The sequence below is a fragment of the Protopterus annectens genome, chromosome 3.part1, assembly GCF_019279795.1.
Source record: "Protopterus annectens isolate FY-2018-M chromosome 3.part1, PAN1.0, whole genome shotgun sequence".
Lineage (NCBI taxonomy): Eukaryota > Metazoa > Chordata > Ceratodontiformes > Protopteridae > Protopterus > Protopterus annectens.
The window spans coordinates 997,738,296-997,760,795 of record NC_056732.1 but is presented as its reverse complement, the minus strand read 5'-3'; the positions used below and the strand labels follow the sequence as shown (position 1 = coordinate 997,760,795).

Genomic DNA, 22,500 nt, shown 5'->3' with positions numbered 1-22,500 from the left:
AGAAAATGATGCAGATCCCCTGGCAGCAGAAATGTTACAACCACCTGTGCCAAGAATTAAGAATGAACATTGGGACAGTGAAGACAGCAACACTAGCCCATCAGGAAGGTGAGTTTTGTCAATAAAATTGAGATAAGAATCTTCTACACATTTTACTTGGCATGTTGTCATAATTATTAAAACATCACTATTTTACCTAATGGAATTAATCGGTCTCTCATATGTATTTATTACAATCAATATACATGTGCACTTGAGTGAGTAAAGGTGTGTGTTTGTGTGTAACAATGCATATATCTGTCTATAGGTTCATAGGATGGTACTAGGCTAATAACCACCAAGGTCTTTACAATCCTAGTTGTGCAACCCAACCCAGTTTTGTCCCAGAATTCCTTGGATGTCTATATGGTGGGATATGTTATTAAAGAGGTAGCTAAGGTGAATTTGTTTGTGGGGGTATGTTATTTGGTGATTAATTTACTTACTGTCAACATCTGTCCATCAGAGATATGAGGGCCAGACCGGAGGTAAATTTGAGTTTTCCCCTCCAGATATCAAGGTTTGTTTTGAATAGACTCAGGGATGAACTCTGCTTCATGTAGATTGGTAGCTCCATAGTGTGAGGATCCTTTGTGACACATTTCAGTCTCTACAGCATGTTTTATTTATGTTGCAGGTAAAGTTGAGGTCCTTGGATCTAGTGTTTCTGCTGCTGTTTGTTTTGTGGTTGTGCAAGAGCTCCATTAGAGCTGGATATGACGATGCCTTATATGCTAGGCATAGATCGCCTCTCAGTAACCTGTATGAGATCGAGTACAGAGACGGGGCCTTAAGGTGTGCTGTGTAGGACAGGTTAATCATACCCAGGATTTTCCTAGAGAGGAACCTTTGAGTGCATTCCATCTGTTGCAAGTACCTGGTTAGATACATGCCAGAGGGGACATCGTACTCAATGATGGGTCTGATAAAGGCTGAGTAGAGTGGTACAATGACATCCTTGGACCTAGATACCATAGCTTTGGTTATGAATTGGGTAACATAGAAGGATTTTCTTACTATCTTTAGACTATGTGTTTGTTAAAGGCTAGATTACTGTCTACATTTGCTCCCAGATCCCTAACTATTGGGTCGACTCTTAAAGGTGTTTTATCAATGGAGTAATTAGCTTGGGTGGACGACTTCCTAAAGTACATTATAATGCATTTCTTCATGTTGAGTTTTAATCTGTTGCTTTGGCACCAGTCATTTGTTTGTTTTAGACCCTCTTTTATGACATTGCCTTTGTGGGGGTGGGGGAGAATCTGTGATAGCTCCCAGTTTACAGTTATCTGTGAACTTGGTGACCAGGATGCCTTTGACATTAACCTTTACTTCTGAGAAGTAGATGCCAAACAGGAACAGGCTCAAAATGGAGCCCTGGGGTACTCTGCTGGTGACAGTCTCCTGGTACAGGTGGTCACATTGATCCCAAACTTCTTGGTCTGATATCTGTGAGCCAGCCAGAAATCCAGTGAGTTATGTAGGCATTTATGCCTAGTTCTGAGAGTTTATTAGCAATATCTGTGTGGGGTATTTTATTGAATGCCTTAGCCAGGTCAAGGTAGGTGGTATGAACCATTCCCCCCTCATTCTTGGTGACCCTGTCAAAGAAATCAAGCTGTTTGAGTAGGCAAGACATTCCCTTAAAGCCAAACTGGCATAGGTCTAGTGTTTGTAGGTTACCAATGTCCTTGTTGATCATTTCCATAATAATTCATTCCATGTCTTTGCATACCAGACTTGTCAGACTGATGGTTCTGTTCTTCCTGAGGATGGATGATGGTCCACCCTTATGAAGAGGGATGACCATTGTGGCCTTCCATTTTCCTGGCATGTAACCTGTTTTGAGGCTGTAGTCAAAGAGTGCCAAAAGTGGTCCTGCTAGGTCTTGTTTTAAGCTACTTAGGAGGCAAATGGCAATACTTTCAGGGGCCATTGTAGCAAAGTTTTTTTCCTTAGGGAGCACCATCAGGACCTGCTCCTTTTGATTGTTGCAGGGGATATGCTAGAAGGGATTTCACAGGGAGGAGTAGGAAGGAGTGGGGGGTGAAGTTACAGCTGAATTTTTCAGACAGTAGATTAGGTATGCCACCCTGGTCAATGAAGGTTGTGCCATTTACCTTTAAGTTTGCTGACATAGCTGAAGAAGGCCTTGTGATTGTCCTTAGCCTGGTAAAATAGTGTGATGTTATAACTGGTCTTGTTGGACTTTATTAGACCTCTTAGTCTCTTGTTTAGTTGAATTAGAGAGCTCTTGTCTCTATGAGAGTTGATTTTTTTATTTTGGCCACAGTTTGTTTTCTTTTATTATATACCTGTTCAGATAAGTATTGTATCAGTGAGGTTTGATTTTGGTGTTAGATCTGGGCTTACTTCTGGTTGGTACCGCAGCCTCAGTGCAGCCATTTACTAGGTTTCTGTAAATAATTCTGCATAGGTAGCTGTGTTCCTGGTGTTTGGAGGTGCCATAAATTTTTTCAAAAAGTTGCTTAAGAAGGTATAGTTCCTAACTGTTGTGGATTTAGTTGGGTTTCTGGGTTGATTTATTTTATTTTGTGGGATTTAAATTTGTCGTCCAACCTCACTGATGAGGACGTGACACTGGGTGGGGGGATATGTGCAACACTCTCCTATGCTGATCAGTACCAGGTCAAATTTGATTCTCTGTTTGGAGTGCACACCATCTGGTTCAGGGTGTTTGTGTTGATAACATCCAGGAAATGTGCCTGTGGGGCAGTGTATGTTTCCCACTCTATAGAGGGGTAGTTAACTTCTCTAATGAATAGGGTATTTGGTTGGATGGTAGGCACTTCTAGTAGATCTAGGTAGGAGTTATAAGCACTGTGGGTCATAGAAGGTGACCTTTAACTAATCAGAATGTAGTAAGGAACCTTGTCTATGGAGACTTGAATGTGGATGAACTCCAGGGCACCATCCTGTTTAACCAATCTGGGGTTGTATTTGTTGCTAATGTAGACTGAGAACACCTCCACATTTAGCCTGTATGTGCTGTTGTTGGTCTAACTGTGGTAAAGGTACTGTAGCCTTCCACTTCTGGTGGACTTTCTGTGGCTTTAAACCAAGTCTCGGTGACAGCACAGATGTCTACATTCTGCAGAGTGATGAGAGCTTCTAGGGTGTGAAGTTTATTGTTTAGGCTCTGAGCATTGAGCAGTAAATATTTGTTTCTTTTTTTTTTTTTTTTTTCCTATATTAGTAGTTTTGTTATTTTGACATTACATAAAAGGCTGTGGGGGTGGGGGGTGGATAGAGGTTTAGCCAATATCCGAAAGCTCAGGGGTCATGTGCAGACCATCCCTGGCAAAACAACACGGTCTGTTAATCCTGTCCTCCCATGCTGATAGAGATTGGTTTCTCCAGGAGGGACATCAGAAACTAAGCCAGTTATTAACATCAACCATTTTCTATTCATACTGTGACATCATCGTTGGTTTGGTGCACATACCTGTCTGTGACACATATTCAGAGAAATCCAAAATGTCTTTTTTCATATAGTTCAGTGATGTGTGCCTCAGTTCATTTACACCCACGTGGACTATGATAGAATCATATTGGTACCTGTGGTGCAATGACTTTAGTGTATCTGTGTGTGTGTGTGTGTGTGTGTGTGTGTGTGTGTGTGTGTGTGTGTGTGTGTGTTTTGTGCGTGTGTGATATTGTGGATCCTTTCTCCAGATAGGCAACTGACTGTTATCTTCCCTTTGATCATCCTGTTAGAGAGTTGTCTGTGTGTGTCATACAATAGGGTCCCCTATAACGACACTACTAGGTAAAGAGTTTGTTTACCTTATGGGCTTTGTTTTTGGAGATCATTGGGTGTAGGCTTATGTATAGTGATAGGTGTTGCTTTTGGTGTGTGCGATAGCTGTTGGTTAGAATAGGTGTTGCCGTCTGATGGCCTCGAAGGTCTTTGAGGTATAGAGAGGTTTCTTTTAAATGCCTCAGCATAGGAGTTAAGTGCCTCAGCATAGGAAGGTCTGTGTGTGTATGTGGTGAGTGGTAAGTGTGAAGGACGCATTGTGCTTTTTCCTAATAGTCTTGTTTATAAACAACATTTTTGCCTCCAAGGATGTGATGTATGTACATCTCTTACATACTGTGTTAGTTTCTTTAAGGTTTAAAATGTTCTCTGAGTGTATGAGACAATTGCTACATTGGGCTGCCTATATCTACCAAGCTGGCCATAGAGACATTAGGAAATTGCAAACCCATGTTGTCAGGGTCTGCATTAGGGTTGGGCTATTATGATTTACAGACTTGGTTTTACAGGGATCACTTGAGACATGTATAGAGTTAAGGGTAGATATTAGAAGTGCTGTTATATGATATTAAAGCTGTTTGATGTACTGTCTCCTCTAAGTTAGGCAAAGCCTTTCTGTGTTATAGGTTTAAGTCATAAGTAATAGCTTTATAGGTTTGCTATTATACAGGGTACTGCTGACTTCCACTGTGTGGTCAACTGTCCGATGAAAAGTATCTAATTTATAGCAGACAGAAGAAAGCTGAGCACTAACTCCCTTATTCTCTAGCCAATAAATGACTACACTTTGAGCTCCCTGGAATGTTTTCTGAGTCAGAGAGACCAGTTAAACACCTTCTGCCACAAGATGGATGATCCTGGGACTTCTTAATGTAAAAGCACAGTAAAAGAAGTTGTCAAGTGCAGATTAACACCAAACAGCAAAGTCTGTAATAAGCCCGCTGGCTAATGAAACAATCTCATTTCAAGCCTCTGTGTATTTCCCAACTCAAACTTACCAGGTCATTTTACTACTGGCACTAAAATAGCACTCCCAAAGTGCCAAAAATAAAATGGTACCAAATAAATACAACACTCCCTTATCAGTCTCAAAATGTTGAGATCCCTCATCAAATCCTCTAAAGCTAGCTATGAAAACAGAATTGCAGCAGATAGTAAAGACAAAAACAAGGCCTTCTATAGTTATGTAAAAAATCTCCATGGCAATATCCAGATTTGCTCTGAGCTACTGCACAATCGTACCTCCTATACCGAGCCAATAGATATTGCCAATATACTGGCCAACTTTACCTCTACCTCCACCCAAAGGACCAATCACAATACCAGTAGATTGCCAGGCACCCAGTATTACTGCTGCACAGTTTAAAACAGCACTGTCCAAGGCCAAGAATACAATATCTATGGGACCTGACAATATCCCTGGCTGTATTTTACATGAACTACAGAGTGAACTGGTAGCTCATCTGTGTGCCCTGTTCAATCACAGCCTCACCTCAGGCTTTGTCCCTACCAAATGGCGCACTGCTATAGTCACCATCTCCACAAAGGAGGAGCGACTACAGACCCTGGGAACTATCACCCCATTAGCATGCCAAGTCTGATATGCAAAGCTGTGGAACACATCATCATGGACCTAATAAACAAGGATATAGGGAATCCCCAAACTCTGGATCCCACACAGTTTGGTTTGTGAAGGATAGATGTTAAGTTGTCAATCTCGCCTTCATTCTTGCTGGATGGGTTCGGAGCCGATCCTCGGCTCCGACTCAGCCACTCTAAAAGCTCGAGAGCTAGTTCCACCGGCTCGAGGCTCCCCTATATCCCACAATGCTAGGCGGTAACTCCTCAGATCTTGTTTGCCGCTACAGCGATCGAGGTGTGTTCCTACCGGCTCAGGTTAGTTTTTGGTAAAGAACTAGTTTCTTAGCCTTTTTTCCCCTGTTAAAGTTAGTTTTTTATATATATAGTTAGTTTGGAAATAGTCTATCCCATTCCCGTTAACTTTCCACCCCATTTTTTCCACAAATCTCTAGATTTTTTCCCTCAGGCCCTAGGCTCAGTCCCTCCCTTCCTAGTGAGTGACTGTGTTTTGTAGGGATTTTTATTTCTAGTTACTATAATTTATTTTAAATTAGTTTTAAATTACTCCTAAGTGTAATCGGTGTGTGTGTGTGCTTGTGTGATTACACTTTTCCTTTAGATATGTCTAAGGAATCAAAGGTCTCAGGCTTTAAGAAGTGTGACCCGTGCTGTCAGAAGATGTCTCTGACAGATGGTCACACTTCTTCTGTGTACTGCCTGGGACCTTTGCACCTGCAGGACTCATGTGCTGTTTGCCATGGCTTCAGCCCTAGAGTCCTGCAGGAGCGAAAAAATAAACTTATTTTAAGGGGCTTACTTAAGCCTGAGGGTCCCTCGACTCAGTCATCGGGGAAACCCTCTAAGTCTTCCAGACCTTTGGCTCCAGCATCTGAGCCGTCTTCTGGAGGCCCTAAAGCTATTCGAACATCGGCTCCGGCTGGAGCCGATGAATCTCGAATACAAGCCCCTATGGTGTCCTCGGCTCCAGCTGGAGCCGAGGAAGACATTACTCTGTCGGATCCGATTATTTTATCAGAACCGACATCTAGATAAAGGTCCCGATCTCCATCTATTGGCTCCGTTCATTCGGCTCCAGCATCACCCTTGCTGTCTGAACGGAGCCATAGATCCCACTCTTCTAGGTCTTCCAGGTTATTGGACCATGACCTTCAGAGAGTAGTGATTCGACTTCTTAAGTCCGAGGCATTAGCCCAGATGCTTCAAAGTCCGACTCAACAGTCGAGACCTACTCCTATCACTCAAATTCCTCCTCTGACTCTTTTGAGTTCGGAGCCGGGGCGGCTCGGAACCGAGACTGTGGTCGCATCGGAACCGATACCTTTGTCTTCGGTTCTGTCGTCGGCTCCGATGTCTTCCTTGGAAGAATCTCGGCGCCGGACTTCCCTCGTTGGCTCCGAGGGGGCGAGTGGCATCGGACCCTTGTCTGACCCCGCTCTCCCTCTCGGTGCTTCGGCGCTGGTGAGTTCGGCTCCGACATCGGCCTCGGAGCCATCACTGTCGGTGCCAGGGGAGGTTTCCAGTTTTTCGGAACGGAGACCTCCGGCTCTGCCTGACAGGGGTGCCTTCGAGGTCATAAGGAGCGTGTTGGAACCAGGTTCAACTCCACAGTCGGTTCTTATTGCCCCTCCCCGTATGGTGCCTCCGGTGATTTCTACTCACTCTCTCATCCCCGACTGTAGAGAGCCAGCTCCTCAAGTTTCCCCTGTGGGGATCTCCTCCTCTTCCGAGGCCTCTCCTGACCCTGTAGGAGAGCCCCCTAGGAAGAGGCAGTGCAAGAGGAAGCACATTGACTCCCCTGAGTCTGTCACCTCTGACACTGATTTAGAGGATTCTGAAGGTTCCCCTCGTTCCCCCTCTGAAGATGTCTCCTTTGTAGACATCTTTGAAATCTTAAAACAGAGGGGGAATTGGCCATCTCTCAACCCTTCAGAGGATGAATCAGTGTATCTTGAGGCGTTTGGCTCTCGCCCTTCCACCTCCTGGGTGTCCCCTCCCTTTGACCCCCTTATGCAAGTGGTGGCAAAGAAGGCTTGGGCGGCTCCTGACTCAGTGGAACCCACCCCCAGGAGACCATCTACGTTCATCACGGCCCCCAAGGATAAAGAATTTCTGACCAAAGGCATCTCTGTTGATGCTATGGTGGTGGCTGCGGCTACCAAGAAGGAGTTAGCTGATCCTTCGGTGCCTGTTCATCCTCCAAACAAGGAGTCTAGGTCGATGGACAGGTACAGGAAGCGGATGTTCTCATCAGCGACCTTTACTATGAGATCGCTGAATTACCTGTGTCATTTTACTCGTCCTCAGAGGGATTTACTCAAAGAAGCGAGTGAAATGTTGAAGGACCCAACAGCTGCGGGTTTTCAGGATAGGATGAACTCTCAGCTGGCTACCCTTAATTCTATAACCAACTCTTCCATGCGCCTCCTTTCATATGCGGTGGATGGAGCTAGTAGAGCAACAGGTACAGGTGTAGCCTTGCGTAGGCATGCCTGGATGCGGCTTTGTAATTTTGCGGACCCTTTTAAGGCGTCCTTCACTAATTCCCTCTTTGATGGATCATCCCTTTTTGGTCCTCAAGTGAAGGAAACCCTGACTAGGTGCGAGACTGATGGCAAGACTCTTTCTGCCATTGGAGTCCGTTTTTCTACTCCTTCTAGACCTTACCCCAAAGGTCAGAAGGGGGGAAAGATGTGGTTCCGCAAACAATCTCAAGGAGACTTGCCTGACGCACAGAGTCATTTCCCCTCTAGAGGCAGAGGGGGGAACAACAATGGTAGACGCCGTCCCAGGGGCAGAGGGGGCCCGCAGAATCAGGGCAGTCGAGAATCCTTTTCCGACAAGCCCTTTCAGCATCCCTGAGGTGTTGCTCGACTGCCCACCTTCGGAGGCAGTCGGGGGAAGGTTGTCACTGTACCCAAAAGCCTGGCTATCCCTAACTCAAGACAAGTGGGTACAGTCTATCATTTCCGAAGGCTACAGAATCCCTTTCCTTTTCATTCCGAAGCAGTCCAAAAATCCCTTCCAGACGTTCCACCCAGTCAAAGGGAGCAAGCAGCATTAGAAATTTCAAAGCTGCTCACAAAAAGAGCCATTCAACCAGTTCCAGCAGACCAAGTAGGATCCGGAATCTACTCCAAATTCATTTTGGTTCCAAAGAAAACAGGGGACTGGAGACCCATTTTGGATCTCAGCAACTTGAACAAGTTTGTCAAGAAAACAAAGTTCCGGATGATCACGCTGCAGTCCATTCTTCCCCTTTTGGGGTGGGACAACTGGATGTGCTCGATAGATCTCCAGGATGCGTATTATCACATCAAGATGAGTCGACGCTCCAGGAGATTTCTCCGCTTCAAGCTGGGAACCAGTCATTTTCAATTCAGAGCCCTGCCCTTTGGTCTCACTACAGCCCCCCGAGTGTTTACCAAATGCATGGCAGTGGTAGCCTCTCACCTGAGATGACAAGGATTCCAGGTGTTTCCTTATTTAGACAACTGGCTCCTTACAGCCCCCACCAAGCATCTTTTACTTCTCGCCAGAGACTACACTTTTCACACATGTCAGGCACTAGGCATATCAATAAACTACGAAAAGTCTGTCTTGTCACCTTGTCATGTTATTACCTTCATAGGCGCAAATCTAGACACAGTCAAGATGTCAGCCAGACTCACAGAGCAGAGGATAGCAGACATACACAAACAGGTCTTTCTTGTCTTGCAGAGCAACAAAGTCAAAGCCAGACTGATCCTGAAAGTCTTAGGGATTATGGCAGCGGCCATCCCTCTCCTACCATTAGCTCGCTTCCATATGAGAATTTTACAATGGATGCTCTACACACAATGGTCTTACCAAAGTCTCCCAATGTCCCATCCTATTCGGATAACTCAGTCGTGCAAGAATCATCTCTATTGGTGGATCACATCTCCTCAGCTCCTCCTAGGGAGACCTTTCGTCTCTCCCCCTCCGGTTGCTACAGTGACAACGGACGCCTCCCTGATCGGGTGGGGGGGGGCATTTCCAGGGCAGGACAGTCCAGGGCATGTGGCAACCATTCGAGTGCCACTTGCACATAAACGTCCTAGAGATGAGAGCAGTGCTTCTAGTGTTGCAAGCCCTACAAGACTCTCTTCCCAAGGGAACTATAGCAATTCAAACAGACAACGTGTCTGTAGTGTGGTACATCAACAAACAAGGCGGAACCAGATCTTACCCCCTATGTCGAGAGGCACTCAGACTGTGGCAATGGGCGATTTCTTCTCAGCGATTTCTGTTAGCAACGCACATCCCCGGGAAGTCCAATGTGATTGCAGACAAATTGAGCAGAGCTATTCTCATGCCTCACGAGTGGTCTCTGAACAATTCAGTGTTGGAGAAAGTTTTTCGAAAGTGGGGCAGGCCTTGCTGCGACCTTTTCGCTACTCCCCAAAACAGCAAGTGCGACGATTTTTTCACCCTCTTTCCCCAACCAGGCCACCCCAGCAGAGATGCTCTAGTGCACGTTTGGCCCCGGGGACTTCTGTATGCCTTTCCTCCCTTCCCACTGATATCCCAGCTGATACAGAAAGCCATCGCTCAGGAAGCTTCCATGATCCTCATTGCCCCTTACTGGCCTTGACAGGTTTGGTTTCCTTTCCTCCACCGTTATCTGTTGGAACAACCTTGGCATCTGGACCCAGTTCCAGACCTCTTGACCCATCAGTCGGGTCAGTTGCACCACTCCCTTCCCTCTCTGAACCTCACAGCGTGGTTCCTCCAATTCCAACTTTAGCCAGGCTTCCTTTGATATCTCACTCAGTTAGAGATATCTTGATAGCTTCTCATAAATCTTCCACTCGGAAGATTTATCTTAGCAAGTGGAAACGTTTTTCCTATTGGGCACAATCAAAGAATATAGATCCTTTCACTGCTTCTATTCAAACAGTTCTAGACTTTCTAGCCGAACTTTTCCACTCAGGTTCGTCCCCATCTACCATTAGAGTTCAATTGGCAGCAATATCGAACTTTCATGTTGGAGTCTCAGAGTCCTCCATTATGTCTCACAAACTCTGCAAGGCCTTTTTAAAGGGAGTTTTTCTCCTCAAACCACCAATCAGAGATCCTCCTCCTCAATGGGATCTCAACTTGGTTCTGACATCCTTAATTCTTCCCCCCTTTGAACCTGCGGCTTTATGTTCTATAAAGTTACTTTCTTGGAAGACACTCTTTTTAGTAGCTATCACCTCAGCTAGAAGAGTCTCCGAACTCCATGCTCTGTGTAGTCGACCCCCTTATCTGGTATTTCATAAAGACAGGGTGTCCTTGCATACTAACCCGTCTTTTTTGCCCAAAGTAGCTTCATTGGCAAATTTGAATCAAACCATTGAGCTTCCTGTTTTCTTCCCAAATTATTCTAATAGGTCAGAACAAAAGTTACACTGTTTAGATATTCATCGCCAACTTAGGTACTATTTAGACAGGACCAAACAATTCAGGAAATCTGACCAACTGTTTGTTTCTTATGCAGAAGGTAGAATGGGCCTTCCAGTTTCTAAAGTCTCTCTCTCTAGATGGCTTACTTCGTTGATTACCCTAGTGTATGAGATAAGACATCAACGGTTGCCATCCAAACCCAGGGCTCATTCAACTAGAGCTTTAGCCACTTCTATAGCTTTCCAAGATAGGCTGCCTATTGATTCGATTTGTTCTGCAGCTACTTGGGCTTCTCCCCATACCTTCATTTCTCATTATAAGTTGGACTTGGCCTCTAGAGACTGAGCCAACTTTGGTTCCACTGTACTCAAGTGTCTGTTCCGATAGGCCACCCGGGACAAGGTGCTAGGGATGCGGTCCCATCCAGCAAGAATGAAGACGAGATTGACAACTTAACATTTAGAAGTTATGTACCTACCATAACGTTCCATGTTAGTTGTCTTATTCTCGCCTTCTTTCTTGCGTCCCACCCTCCTTCCCCCTAGCCAGGACAGACCTAGAAGAGTTTTCTTGGTTCTTTATGGAATTTTATTGCTGGCCTTAGCTTTCAAACGAGATCTGAGGAGTTACGTCCTAGCATTGTGGGATATAGGGGAGCCTCGAGCCGGTGGAACTAGCTCTCGAGCTTTTAGAGTGGCTGAGTCGGAGCCGAGGACCGGCTCTGAACCCATCCAGCAAGAAAGAAGGCAAGAAGAAGACAACTAACATGGAACGTTATGGTAGGTACATAACTTCTAATTCATGCCTGCTCAACTTGGTCAACTTCTTTGATTCAGTCACCACAGCTGTGGATGAAGGCAAGGTGGTTCATACAGCCTACCTTGATCTGGCTGACTCCATTCACCACTCTGGAATCATAGAAAAACTCACTAAGCTATTCATCAACCCCTATATGACTAGGTGGGTTGCAAACTGGCTCACACATAGAATAACCCACAGTGTGAAAGTAGCTGACTCCAAGTCAGACTGCCAACCAGTCACGAGTGGATTCCCACAGGGATCGGTCCTGGGTCCTCTCCTGTTTAGTATCTACTTCTCAGAGGTCCAGGCCAACGGGAAGGGACTCTAGCTTACAAAGTTCGCAGATGATTGCAAGTTGGGAGCCATTATTAACTCCCCAAGTGATGTTGAAATCCTACAGAAAGGCCTCACTGAGACCAACGACTGGTGTCAGAACCATGGCCTTAAGCTCAATGCCAAAAAATGTGTCGTCATCCCCTTTGGGAAAACCCAGTTCCCATGAATTACCACATCAATGGTAGTCCACCGAACACAGAAGGCATTATAATAGATCTGGGAACACAGGTTGACAGCAATATCTCTTTTGACCACCACATTGCCACTGTGGTCAGAAAGTCCTTCTATGTGGCACATCTCATTACTAAGGGTTTGCATCCAGGAAGAAAGAGGTCATTGTCTCCCTCTGCTCTTCCCTCCTTAGGCCAATCATCAAGTACAATGCCTCATTTGGCATGTACCTCACTAGACACTTGTAACAACTGGAGAGGCCGCAAAAGTACCTCACAAAGAGGATCCTAGGCCTTAAACACTTGTCCTATATGGACAGACTCAAAACATTCCAACTATTCTCTGTCTCATATTGCGTACTTAGAGGCGATCTCTGCTTGACTTACAAACCCATGTCTGATCCAACTCTGTTAGAAATGCTACATCTAAAGAAATCGCAATCCCTCCGCACCATACACTCCAGAGACCTCAACCTCATTACCAGAATCAACAGAACATGCTGCAGGGACAGGTTCATAACCCAGAGACTGCCCATGCTATGGAATAGACTTCCTATACATGTCAAACAGAGCACCTCACTGGCCCTCTTCAAGAAAAATCTTGATGAGTGGATGGGAAATAGAAAATTCACCCTGGGGATCACTCCAGGCTGTACTTGACAGAGGCACTGGGAACTAAGGTTGGGTGCCACAATGCCAGGGTAATCCTTTGGGCTAGGCTTGTAAAGGCTGTAGGGCCTTTAGCCTAGTACACATCTATGAACCTATGAACACATAATTGCCCGTTTAAGCCTCTTTGTGTGTTTTCTCAACTCGGATAGACCAGGATAACATTTTACTCCAACTAGAATTGAAGTCCCAATCCTCTTAATTTAAAAACACACTTTAGTTAGCCAAAAGTGAAAAGGTATCTAAAACAAATCAAATAGTTAACGACAACAAATAATTCTCACTTTAAGCCTCCCTGTGTATTTTCCAACTTGGACAGCCCAGACTACTTTTCTACTCCCACTAGAACTGCAGTCCCAGCCTTCTTAATGTAAAAACATACAAAGTGAAAAGGTATCTAAAACAAATCAAATAGCTAGCTACATGAAGTAATTCTCACTTTAAGTATCCCTGTGTGTTTTCTAACTTAGACAGGCCAGGCTACCTTTCTCCTCCCACTAGAACTGCAGTTCCAGTTCATAGCTCTCAACCTTTCATCTCCAAAATGAGGAACACTAGCCCTCATAATGTGGAACAAATGGGCAAAATGTGGAACACATACTAACAGATTTCTACCAGCTTCAACTAAGAAGGTCACAGGATGGTTAAATATGCTGGTTTTATTTTTAAAGAAGATCTTTTAATGAATGAATATGATACATTTCCATTTACCATGGATATCAGTTTACAAATTCTTAACAATGAATGTGTGACACTCTTCCAATGCAGAACTTTGGGGAGCAGGAGACATCAAATGAGGTACTTTCCTCATAATGAGGTACACTTGAGAGGCATGTCCCAGTCTTCTTAATGTAAAAATTTACTTTAGTTAGCCAAAAGTGAAAAAGCATGAGAGACAAATCAAACAACTAACTACATGTAATTCTCACTTTAAGCCTCCCTGTTTTTTCCAACGTGGACAGGCCAGGCTACCTTTCTACACCCTCTACAATCGCAGTCCCAGTTTTCTTAATGTAAAAACAAACTTTAGTTGGCCAAAAGTGAAAAGTATCAGAAACGTATTAAGCAGCTAGCTACAACAAGTAATTCTCACTTAAGCCTACCTGTGTGCATCCCAGCTCAGACAGACCAGGCTACCCTTCTTCTCCCACTAGAATTGCACTCCCAGCCTTCTTAATGTAAAAACACATTTACGTTAGCAATAGGTGAAAAGGCAGCAGAAACAAATATACCAAATAGCTACACGTGATTACAAGCAATTAAAAGTCAGACCTGTCAGCAATGAGGAGCACACACATGTTAAACCAATTTCAAAGCCCACCAATAGTCTCAGGTAGGGCTTTCCCAATTCCTTCTGTTAGTAACCAGTAAGATGAATAAAGGAGCTAGGACTGAGAGGAGCTTCTAGGGCCAGGTACACAGAAGGGGCTGGCAGCTCAGAAGCCTCCAACTATAAAAGCACCGCAAGAATAGATTGGGTGGGTGGGGACCACATTCAGAAGAGAGCTAGTAAAGATGCAATAAAGTAAGTGACCAGTCAGAGCACTTGGCTCCAGAACAGAAATAACAAAAACCACTACAGACTATAAATGCCTAAAGTGAATAGCTTTAACTTCCGAAAAAGGCCAAATACAAGACATAAAACTAATTTAAAAGGTAAGATAAGTTGTAATATTGTAATTTTAATTTAAATGTACATCCATGGATTTAAACTGTAGTTTCTATTTTTCCAGCAGGCCCAAGAACGAGACAGCTGACTGCTCTTGTAATGTAAAAGACCAAGGGGGCTGGGTTAATTACAACAGGCTTCATTTACAATTTACACAGCTGGCCACAGCTGGACTTTTGTTTTAAGTTTGAAAGGTGTCTACAACACAGAATTAAATGAACAGCGGTAATAATCCACTTACCAGCTCAGAAAATTAACAATGAATACTGTAGAACCTAAATCATTTCATAGCTGTACCTTCAAATTTAGAAGGTGTGTGTGTGTGTGTGTGTGTGTGTGTGTGTGTGTGTGTGTGTGTGTGTGTGTGTGTGTGTGTGTGTGTGTATGTGTGTGTGTGTGTGTGTGTGCAAATGTGTGTGTGTGTGTGTGTGTGTGTGTGTGTGTGTGTGTGTGCAAATATGTACACACACACACACACACACACACACACACACACACACACACACACACACACACATACATATTTGCACACACAAAGTGCACAATCCTAAACTTTAGAAAAAGAACCCACCAGAAACAAATAGGAAGGCTATATTTATCTTGTTTTCTACGCATCTGTCTACAGATGAAGTTACCTCAATGCTTATTTCCCTTTTCTAAACTTACTGTTCTGGGTTCAAGTTAAGCTAAGAATTAAAATAGCCAATATTCACCAAGTTTAGTTTGTATAAAATGGAATTTATTACAATGTAGTGCTTGGAGCACCATGATTACATTCCAGTAATGGCTAAATTACATCCTAATTCAGCTGTACTCTAACACGAGACCGACCTTAACAATGCTTAGAAGGGTGCTTAACAATTACCCTCTATGTGCTATTAACATTGAGTCTAGAACAAAAAATCTGACAGTGCGGCCAATAAATAGCAGCAGCCGCAGCAGGACATGAAATGGCTTTGTCTCAACTCTTGTTTCTGCCTGCTGTCTGCTTCATTGCAGGCACTGTTTTGATTCAAACTGCTTTCCTTTACTTGGGATACGCAAGGACATCAACCACTTCGCCACTGCTTTACCAGCACATGACATTGTGCTTTTTTTTTTATTTTAGTTTGCTGTAACTAGTAGTACATGTATCAGTAAATCTCCATGCACTACAAGTAATTATGATCAGATTTTAACATATCATGTGTTCTTGAAATGGATACCAAGATTCACCTCTCACGCTTTGCTCTTGAGGTGTTTCTTGGCATCCATGTCTTGAAAACATAATAAGCTGGTCATGATCAGAAACCCAATCACAATTCTGAATATTAAAAATAAATTCATAACTTAATTAGAATCCATTAATCAAAAGTGTGGCAGAGGAATAGTAAGACAAAAACACATTCTTACATAACTTTAGTATAGTTCAAAGAAAGAAGGGTCAAATGTCAGTTTTAAATTCCTTTTTCATCCAGAAGTCGTGGCTGACAGACACTTCTTGTTTAAGTGTATTTGGTTCTCAGCAAAAACTAGAAAACAGTTCTATGGTCTTTGTTCACACTCTGAGAGAATCCAGAAAAAAATTAAGATAATTATTTAAAATTCCCTGGTGGTTTCCTTGGGAAGCATCCATTTAACTGTTGGGCAGACCTTTGCTGGTTCCCTTCCTAGGAATACCTCTTCTTCACTGCAAACGGATTCCTTTTTGTCTCTTTGACCAGGGCACTAGAAATAACAAGATGCAATATCCAATCTTTAGTACCTGTAAAAGTGTGTCATTTAGCATTCGTCAGTGATATAACCCAAGCAAAGCTCCTTCAGAGTCTGCCTGTACTAGCAGCTCAGATGGCTATATGTCTAAATTATGAGTGTCTTAGTATGGCTGAACATAGAAGGCTGAATAACTGTCTGACTGCACAATTCCCCACGAATATGACAGTTGAAAGAGGAAGGAAAACTTTTGTGTGACTTTGTTTTCCTTCTCCCTGTCTGTCTGTCTCTGTGTCTCTGTCTCTGTCTCTCTCTCACTCGCTCTCTCTCTCTCTCTCTGCTTTTGGTTGGTCTCAGCTGTGAACACATAACTCTTTTTTCAATGGCAAGCGTCTGGAACACAGTTTGATTCTGTCTATCCAAGTGTGTTGCTGTTTGACCAAACTATGCCGTGAGCATGGCTGTCAACCTCTTAGCGTAAGAAGCCTAGACAAAGCCTAAAATAATGGGGTCAAAGTCACCAAAATAAGGACAGATTTTAAATATTGCTCTTCTAAACTTAGAAAATTGCTAGAATAACAGGATTTGTGTTATCTGAACTGACCAGGGAAGAAATTACAGTTGGTGGGGAGCAAAGCTGTCCCATATTGGTACGGTTGAAATCCAGGATTTTTGTTGCTCCTGATGGGGTGGAGGGCAGACTAACTGGTTTAGAGGGTTTGTATTACTAAGCTAGATATTTCTGAGCATACATGTTTGTGGATGTACACATCTCCCAGTTTATTGAGGTATAGTTGAAGTCTCCTACAAGAATGGTGTTTAGCTTAGTACGCAAGGACTCTGTACTAGTTAGGTGGAAGTGTAGGCCATGGGGGACATAGAGAGAGTCCTATACTTAGCTATGATATTTCAAGGGGTTTTGTTAATACTAAGTTTGGTGTGTAGGAGTTCCAGGTCATTATCTTGTCAAACAAGTCCAAAGGTGATTATTTTAAGCAAATGGAGACACCACTGCTTTTAGTGTATTTGTCTAGTATAATGGGCCTAAACATCTGATTGGCATTGAAAACCTGCAGTGATGAAGTGCTTTCATTGGTACTGAAATAGGTCTCTGTTGATGCACATGTCACTTTTTTTCCAGGGTAAGAAGTACTTTCATTTTTTCTTTTGTTATGGCTCCTAGCATTGAGAAGTAGTACTTTAATGTTATCCAAAATGCTGTTTAGCTATGTTGGAAGCCATTGGGGAGAGGTGCAAACCATTCATGACAAAGCAGTTAGGACTGTCTACCATCTCCTCCCAGGCTGATATATATTGTACCCAGTTTGAATGGCACGAACAGCTAAGCCAATTGTTGAAAACAATAATATTTTGTTAATATTGTGGCATCAGTCGGTTCCACTTCTAACCATTGAAATTTCAAAACATCAAAATTCTAATCATTGAGACCAGAACTTCGAATTTTGAAACATTGAAGGTTACAAGTGTAACCAAAAAAAAAAAAAAAGAAAAGAAAAGAAATTTTAACAACCCCCCCCCCCCCACCTTAATATTCCAACTCCGAGACCGCACTACAGTGGAGTAAAGGGAAATCTCCCATTTAGTGCTATATGCAGAAGCACTAAACGGGAGATTTTCTGTACCCTATCTGTAGTGCCATCACACAGATGGCACATAGACGCACACAGTATGCAGGGCACCTTGGTGCCCTGCAAAAACACAAACATTCTCCCACCTGCACTTACCTTTTTCTTCCCCTTCAAACCATCAATGTTTTAAAACTGCATGTTCTGGTCTCGATGATCTGAACTTTGATGTTTTAAACGTTCGATGGTTTGAAGGGGAACCCATCAGTCCTAGTGATGGTATAATGCTGCTGAAGGCTAGACTCATGCCAACCTTAGACACACATTCTGAGTACTCCATCATATCTCTCTTCATATAGTACAGGAAGGTATGTCTCAAGTCATTTATACCCATGTATACTATAATTGTGTCAGTATAATTGAGTCAGTGTGGCTCTTAGACATATGTTTCATGGTGCCTGCTGCCTCTGTTGTGTCTTTGTGAGGTTGCTGAGGGCAATTGTTTTTTAGGTTACTTTTAGGAAGGCCTTTCTGGTTTAGATAGGTTACTTTAAGGGTCTCAGCATATGAAGGTCTGCATGTTTGATGTGAACTGTGTGCGCTTTGTTAAGTGTTGTGTTATGTGGTACTGACAATCTGCCTGTTATTTGTCATGGCTTTGAGTGAGAGCTTTGCATCCAATAACATTGTATAACTACATCTCTCATACACCATGCCCACTGATTTACATAATAGGTGACCACACTCAGCTTTGATTCAGTGTTTCTTAGTTTCTTCTCTCAACAGACGCAAAAAAATGATAGTACTTATCCCACACATCTGCAGTGTTGTCCCAGATGTTCTATGGGTCTGTAGGGTTGTTGCAGCTTTCTCCTGGTAGATATCCCAGAGAACACATACTGCAGCTTAATGCAAGAGAGCTAAGCTGCACACTGCACAAATATCAGCACAGTCATGAAAGTCCTAAACACCCTGTCCAATCAGAGACAATAAGGAATCAATGTTCCCATGTCACTTATTTTACCAGGAGCAGAAGAGTAGCATTAATCCCAAGCTGGCATCTTAGAAGCAGTTCTTAGGCTTTCCAGTAATTAGTAGCCTCTAGGAAGGTGTAAGATTAGGTTTCATTTAGGTCTAGAAGGTCTAGAAACACAACCATAGTAAAGTAAACATAAAGGAATGTTTCTGTAACCTTCAGTAACAAGATTTTATAGAAAAATAAAATGCTACAAAATGTATAGTAGTGCACACACATGACAATTGTAAGGATTTGTGTACAGTAGATTATTGCAAATTATGTAGAGAATCTGAAAAACATATGTTACAACAGGAGCACACATATTAATGGGTTAAAGATAAAATAAATTCTGGATTAGTTGCTACAGCTGAAGTGCAAGCAGTCGAGCTACCACAATTTCAGAAACTATCTTTTCTCAAAATGCAAAGACAGATTGCAAAGGAACTTTCAATTCACTTTTATGGCCAATAAGAAAAAAGTAACAGTTTCAGGTTAGTACTAGATTTAAAATTGGTATATGTTTACCATTCTGGAAGCACATATTGTGTATAGTATACCAGAAATGACCATCAAGTTAATTTGCAGAATGGTTTGCAGTTACAGATCTAGCTAATTATTTTTGTGTTATTGTTCTGTTTCAGCAGACATTGTTAAGATCCTTCAGTTATGGTAGTAAAGTGTTGCAATGCATATATAATATCTTCATACAGACAGAGAGAGAAGAACATTTACAGATATTAAATGCTGTTTTGCTAGTTTTACAGAATATAGAATTTAAAGTCAATGTTACATTTTAAAAGTGACAGCACAGTAAAAAGTTCAGATCCCATACAAGACAAGAGTGCAGCATAAATATTATGTATAATTAAAGCCACAGGTTCAAATCTTATGTTGGGAAAATAATGCAATTTAATCTATCTACTCTTACAGATCATAGATATTTACATTGTATTTGAGGAACAAATTTAAAAGGCAGACATCTATTACAGGACATAGAAATTATAAAGGTAAATGGGCATGATTATTACAAATAAATTTAGCTGAAGATATACAGAAACAAGTTTATACAGTATATAATTGTTTGAAGATACATATGTTTTGTTTGTGTCTTTCGGCTTTTCCCGGTTAGGGGTCGCCACAGCGGAACTCCGGTCTGCTAATGATTGGCAGTAGAGTTTTATGTGCTGGCTTGCCAGGCCTAATGCACAACCTTCAATGAAGGAACGCCCATTCACGCATGTCACCACACAGAAGACGCTCTAGCTGAGAATCGAATGGGCAACGTCTAACTGTGAGTCGACAACGCTACCGCAGCACCATCACCGCAGTTATAGGTGAAAAAAGTCTGTAAATGGCTACATGAAATACTTAATATCACTTATAACACATGTTAAAGAATTGCTCAGTTATAATAAATCCTGAAATGAAGAGACTTCAATCCAAAAGATTTTCAAATAAATAACAGGCCATAAATGTTCAAGTGACACTTAGTTGTCAAAAGTAATATTGCAGGCTTATTTACCAGATAAGGAAAACAATTATATTAGTTCTAGTGATCATTCTAGTATCCTTTGCAGACTACATTAATACATTTATAAAGTAATTATAGAAGCAAATCCCAGTTCAGTAAACTCAGAAACAGTTGTTCCAGAATAAATCCTACATAAATGCATTTAGTAAAATAGTCCTTGCATGGGCCTAAAAATGAAAGGTCAGGCCTGTGTCTTCATTTTATATTGTATATTTTAAAGTAACTATAAAAATAGAACCCTATTTAGGGATCTTATGGAGATTTTTGAAAGATTATGTTTCATTTAAAGATGTAGAAATGCAGCCATATTAAAGCAGACATAAAGGAATGTTTCAGTAACCTTCAGTCAAGAATACTGATAAGAATAAAATGTGCTAACAAAATGTGGTGTACATTAAGTACAGAAAGGCTTGGGAACCAAGGTTAAAGAGGCGTATATACATTTACAGAATTTTAGTATTATTAGGAGATACTTCAGACACATTGAGTCAGTTAGTTTGTTCGACTGATAAGCAGAAAGTCATTGCAGTACAGTTCACTGAAGTATGGTACAAATACTCAAGAATGAGTGCAGAAGCTGGATCAAATATCCAGCATTCCAAAATATTATTAATATTATTCAGGAGAAAATAAATAATTCTGAGTATAATTAATGCAGAAGCTACGGACATTATAATTCAGCCTATTTCGGTTTATCAGCACTGTTATTGGAGACAGTAAGATTTGATTTAGATAATATTGGCAACTACTTCCACTGTACATAATGAAACTTTTTTAAACAAACGACCATGTATGCAGACTTTTATTCTAAAATGTACAAGAAGATTTGGTACATAAAGTAGAGAATGGCACTTGTTCAGCATAGTTCTGGGTAATTAAAAGATAAAGACATCTATTCCACCCTCATTCCAGTATCTTCTAGACATTTACAGTTTATTGCAGTATTGTACAGTCCTTTCAATTCTTCAGAAGATTAGAAAATAATGTCCATGAGCTTTTTCTTTCACCAGGCTGATTCTTGAGATGTAGTTTGTATGGGAAGGGTAGGTAGGTATGTCAGATATTTGTGATTTCAAAAGTATCATGGAACAAAATAAGTTAATACCCCTCTAAACAGTGGGAATATATGGAAGAGAGAGTAACTGAAGTTTTAATAGTTTAAGGAAAGGGATGTCCTATTTTGAACTTGTAGCTTTAAGGGGAGGGATGTCATACTTTGAACTTCTAGTGCTCACTTGTGTGAAGAGACATTATGAGACTAAGAAAAACTTCCAAAGTCAAATGTACAAAAGTGTCAGATCACTCAAGAACCACTGAGTCTCATTTCAGCAGCAGGTCAGTGGCACCAGCAAAAGATTAAAACCTTTTCTATGTCTGCTAATCTCAAGTAATATATGCCACTTTTAAAATGCTCCTTACCATCTTCTTCCATGGATTGCATAGATTTAGTCTTGTTGCACTCAGAGCAGAGAAAAAGAGAATATATTTCCTATCTTGCTATAAATATTTAAAACAAATTTAAATTACAACAAATATAAAACAAACCAGCTTTAAGCTAAAATAAATTGGAATAAATAATACCCTCAGAACCGGAGCAGGTCAGTGGCAGCTCCAAAAGTTTAAAACCTTGACCTTTTCTGCTAACTATAAATAAGAAATGCTACTTCTTAGCCCCTCCCACAGAATGCTTAACCTTAATCTCTTTGCAGTCAGAGCAGAGAACAGAAAACAAATATTCCTAACTTGTACTAAATGCCTCCTTTTAAAACTCCAGGATAATACATTTAAAATATAATAAATTTAAAGCAAAAGAAATGTAAGCTAAAGCAAACTGTAAAAAAGAAAAGAATAAAATGCAATGCACAACTGTAAACCTTAAATGGAGAGTTTCAAAGTAATCTCACAAAGGCAGCAGGTTGTTGGTGGCTCAAAAATACTAACATCTCATGTTTCCTGTAGAGCTGTGTATGAAAATATATCTTTAAGACTGGCAAATGTGTAAAAAATTACTTATAGCACAATAAGAGTCTTCAAGTATTACAAGGCCCCAAAAACTGAAATGGACTTGTGTTTGTATGGCCACATATACAGGTGGTAATTCATCATGTTGTTTCATTTTCTGCCCATGCTGGTAAGTGACTGCAGCCATGGTTTATCTTCATGCCATACTACCCCAAAGCCACCATACCTGTTTCTATTA

At 41.8% G+C, this 22,500-nt stretch overlaps 1 protein-coding gene across 1 annotated transcript in view; it reads left to right on the top strand.

Annotated features, from left to right (window-relative positions):
* CCHR3.PART1H8orf34 (chromosome chr3.part1 C8orf34 homolog) overlaps window positions 1-22,500 on the top strand; it is a 3,081,413-nt gene that overhangs the window by 1,580,309 nt on the left and 1,478,604 nt on the right. The window contains exon 6 of the mRNA XM_044067160.1: window positions 1-108. This exon is cut by the window's left edge and continues 62 nt beyond it. Within this exon, the coding sequence (XP_043923095.1) occupies window positions 1-108 (108 nt within the window). The remainder of the gene's footprint in view (window positions 109-22,500) is intronic.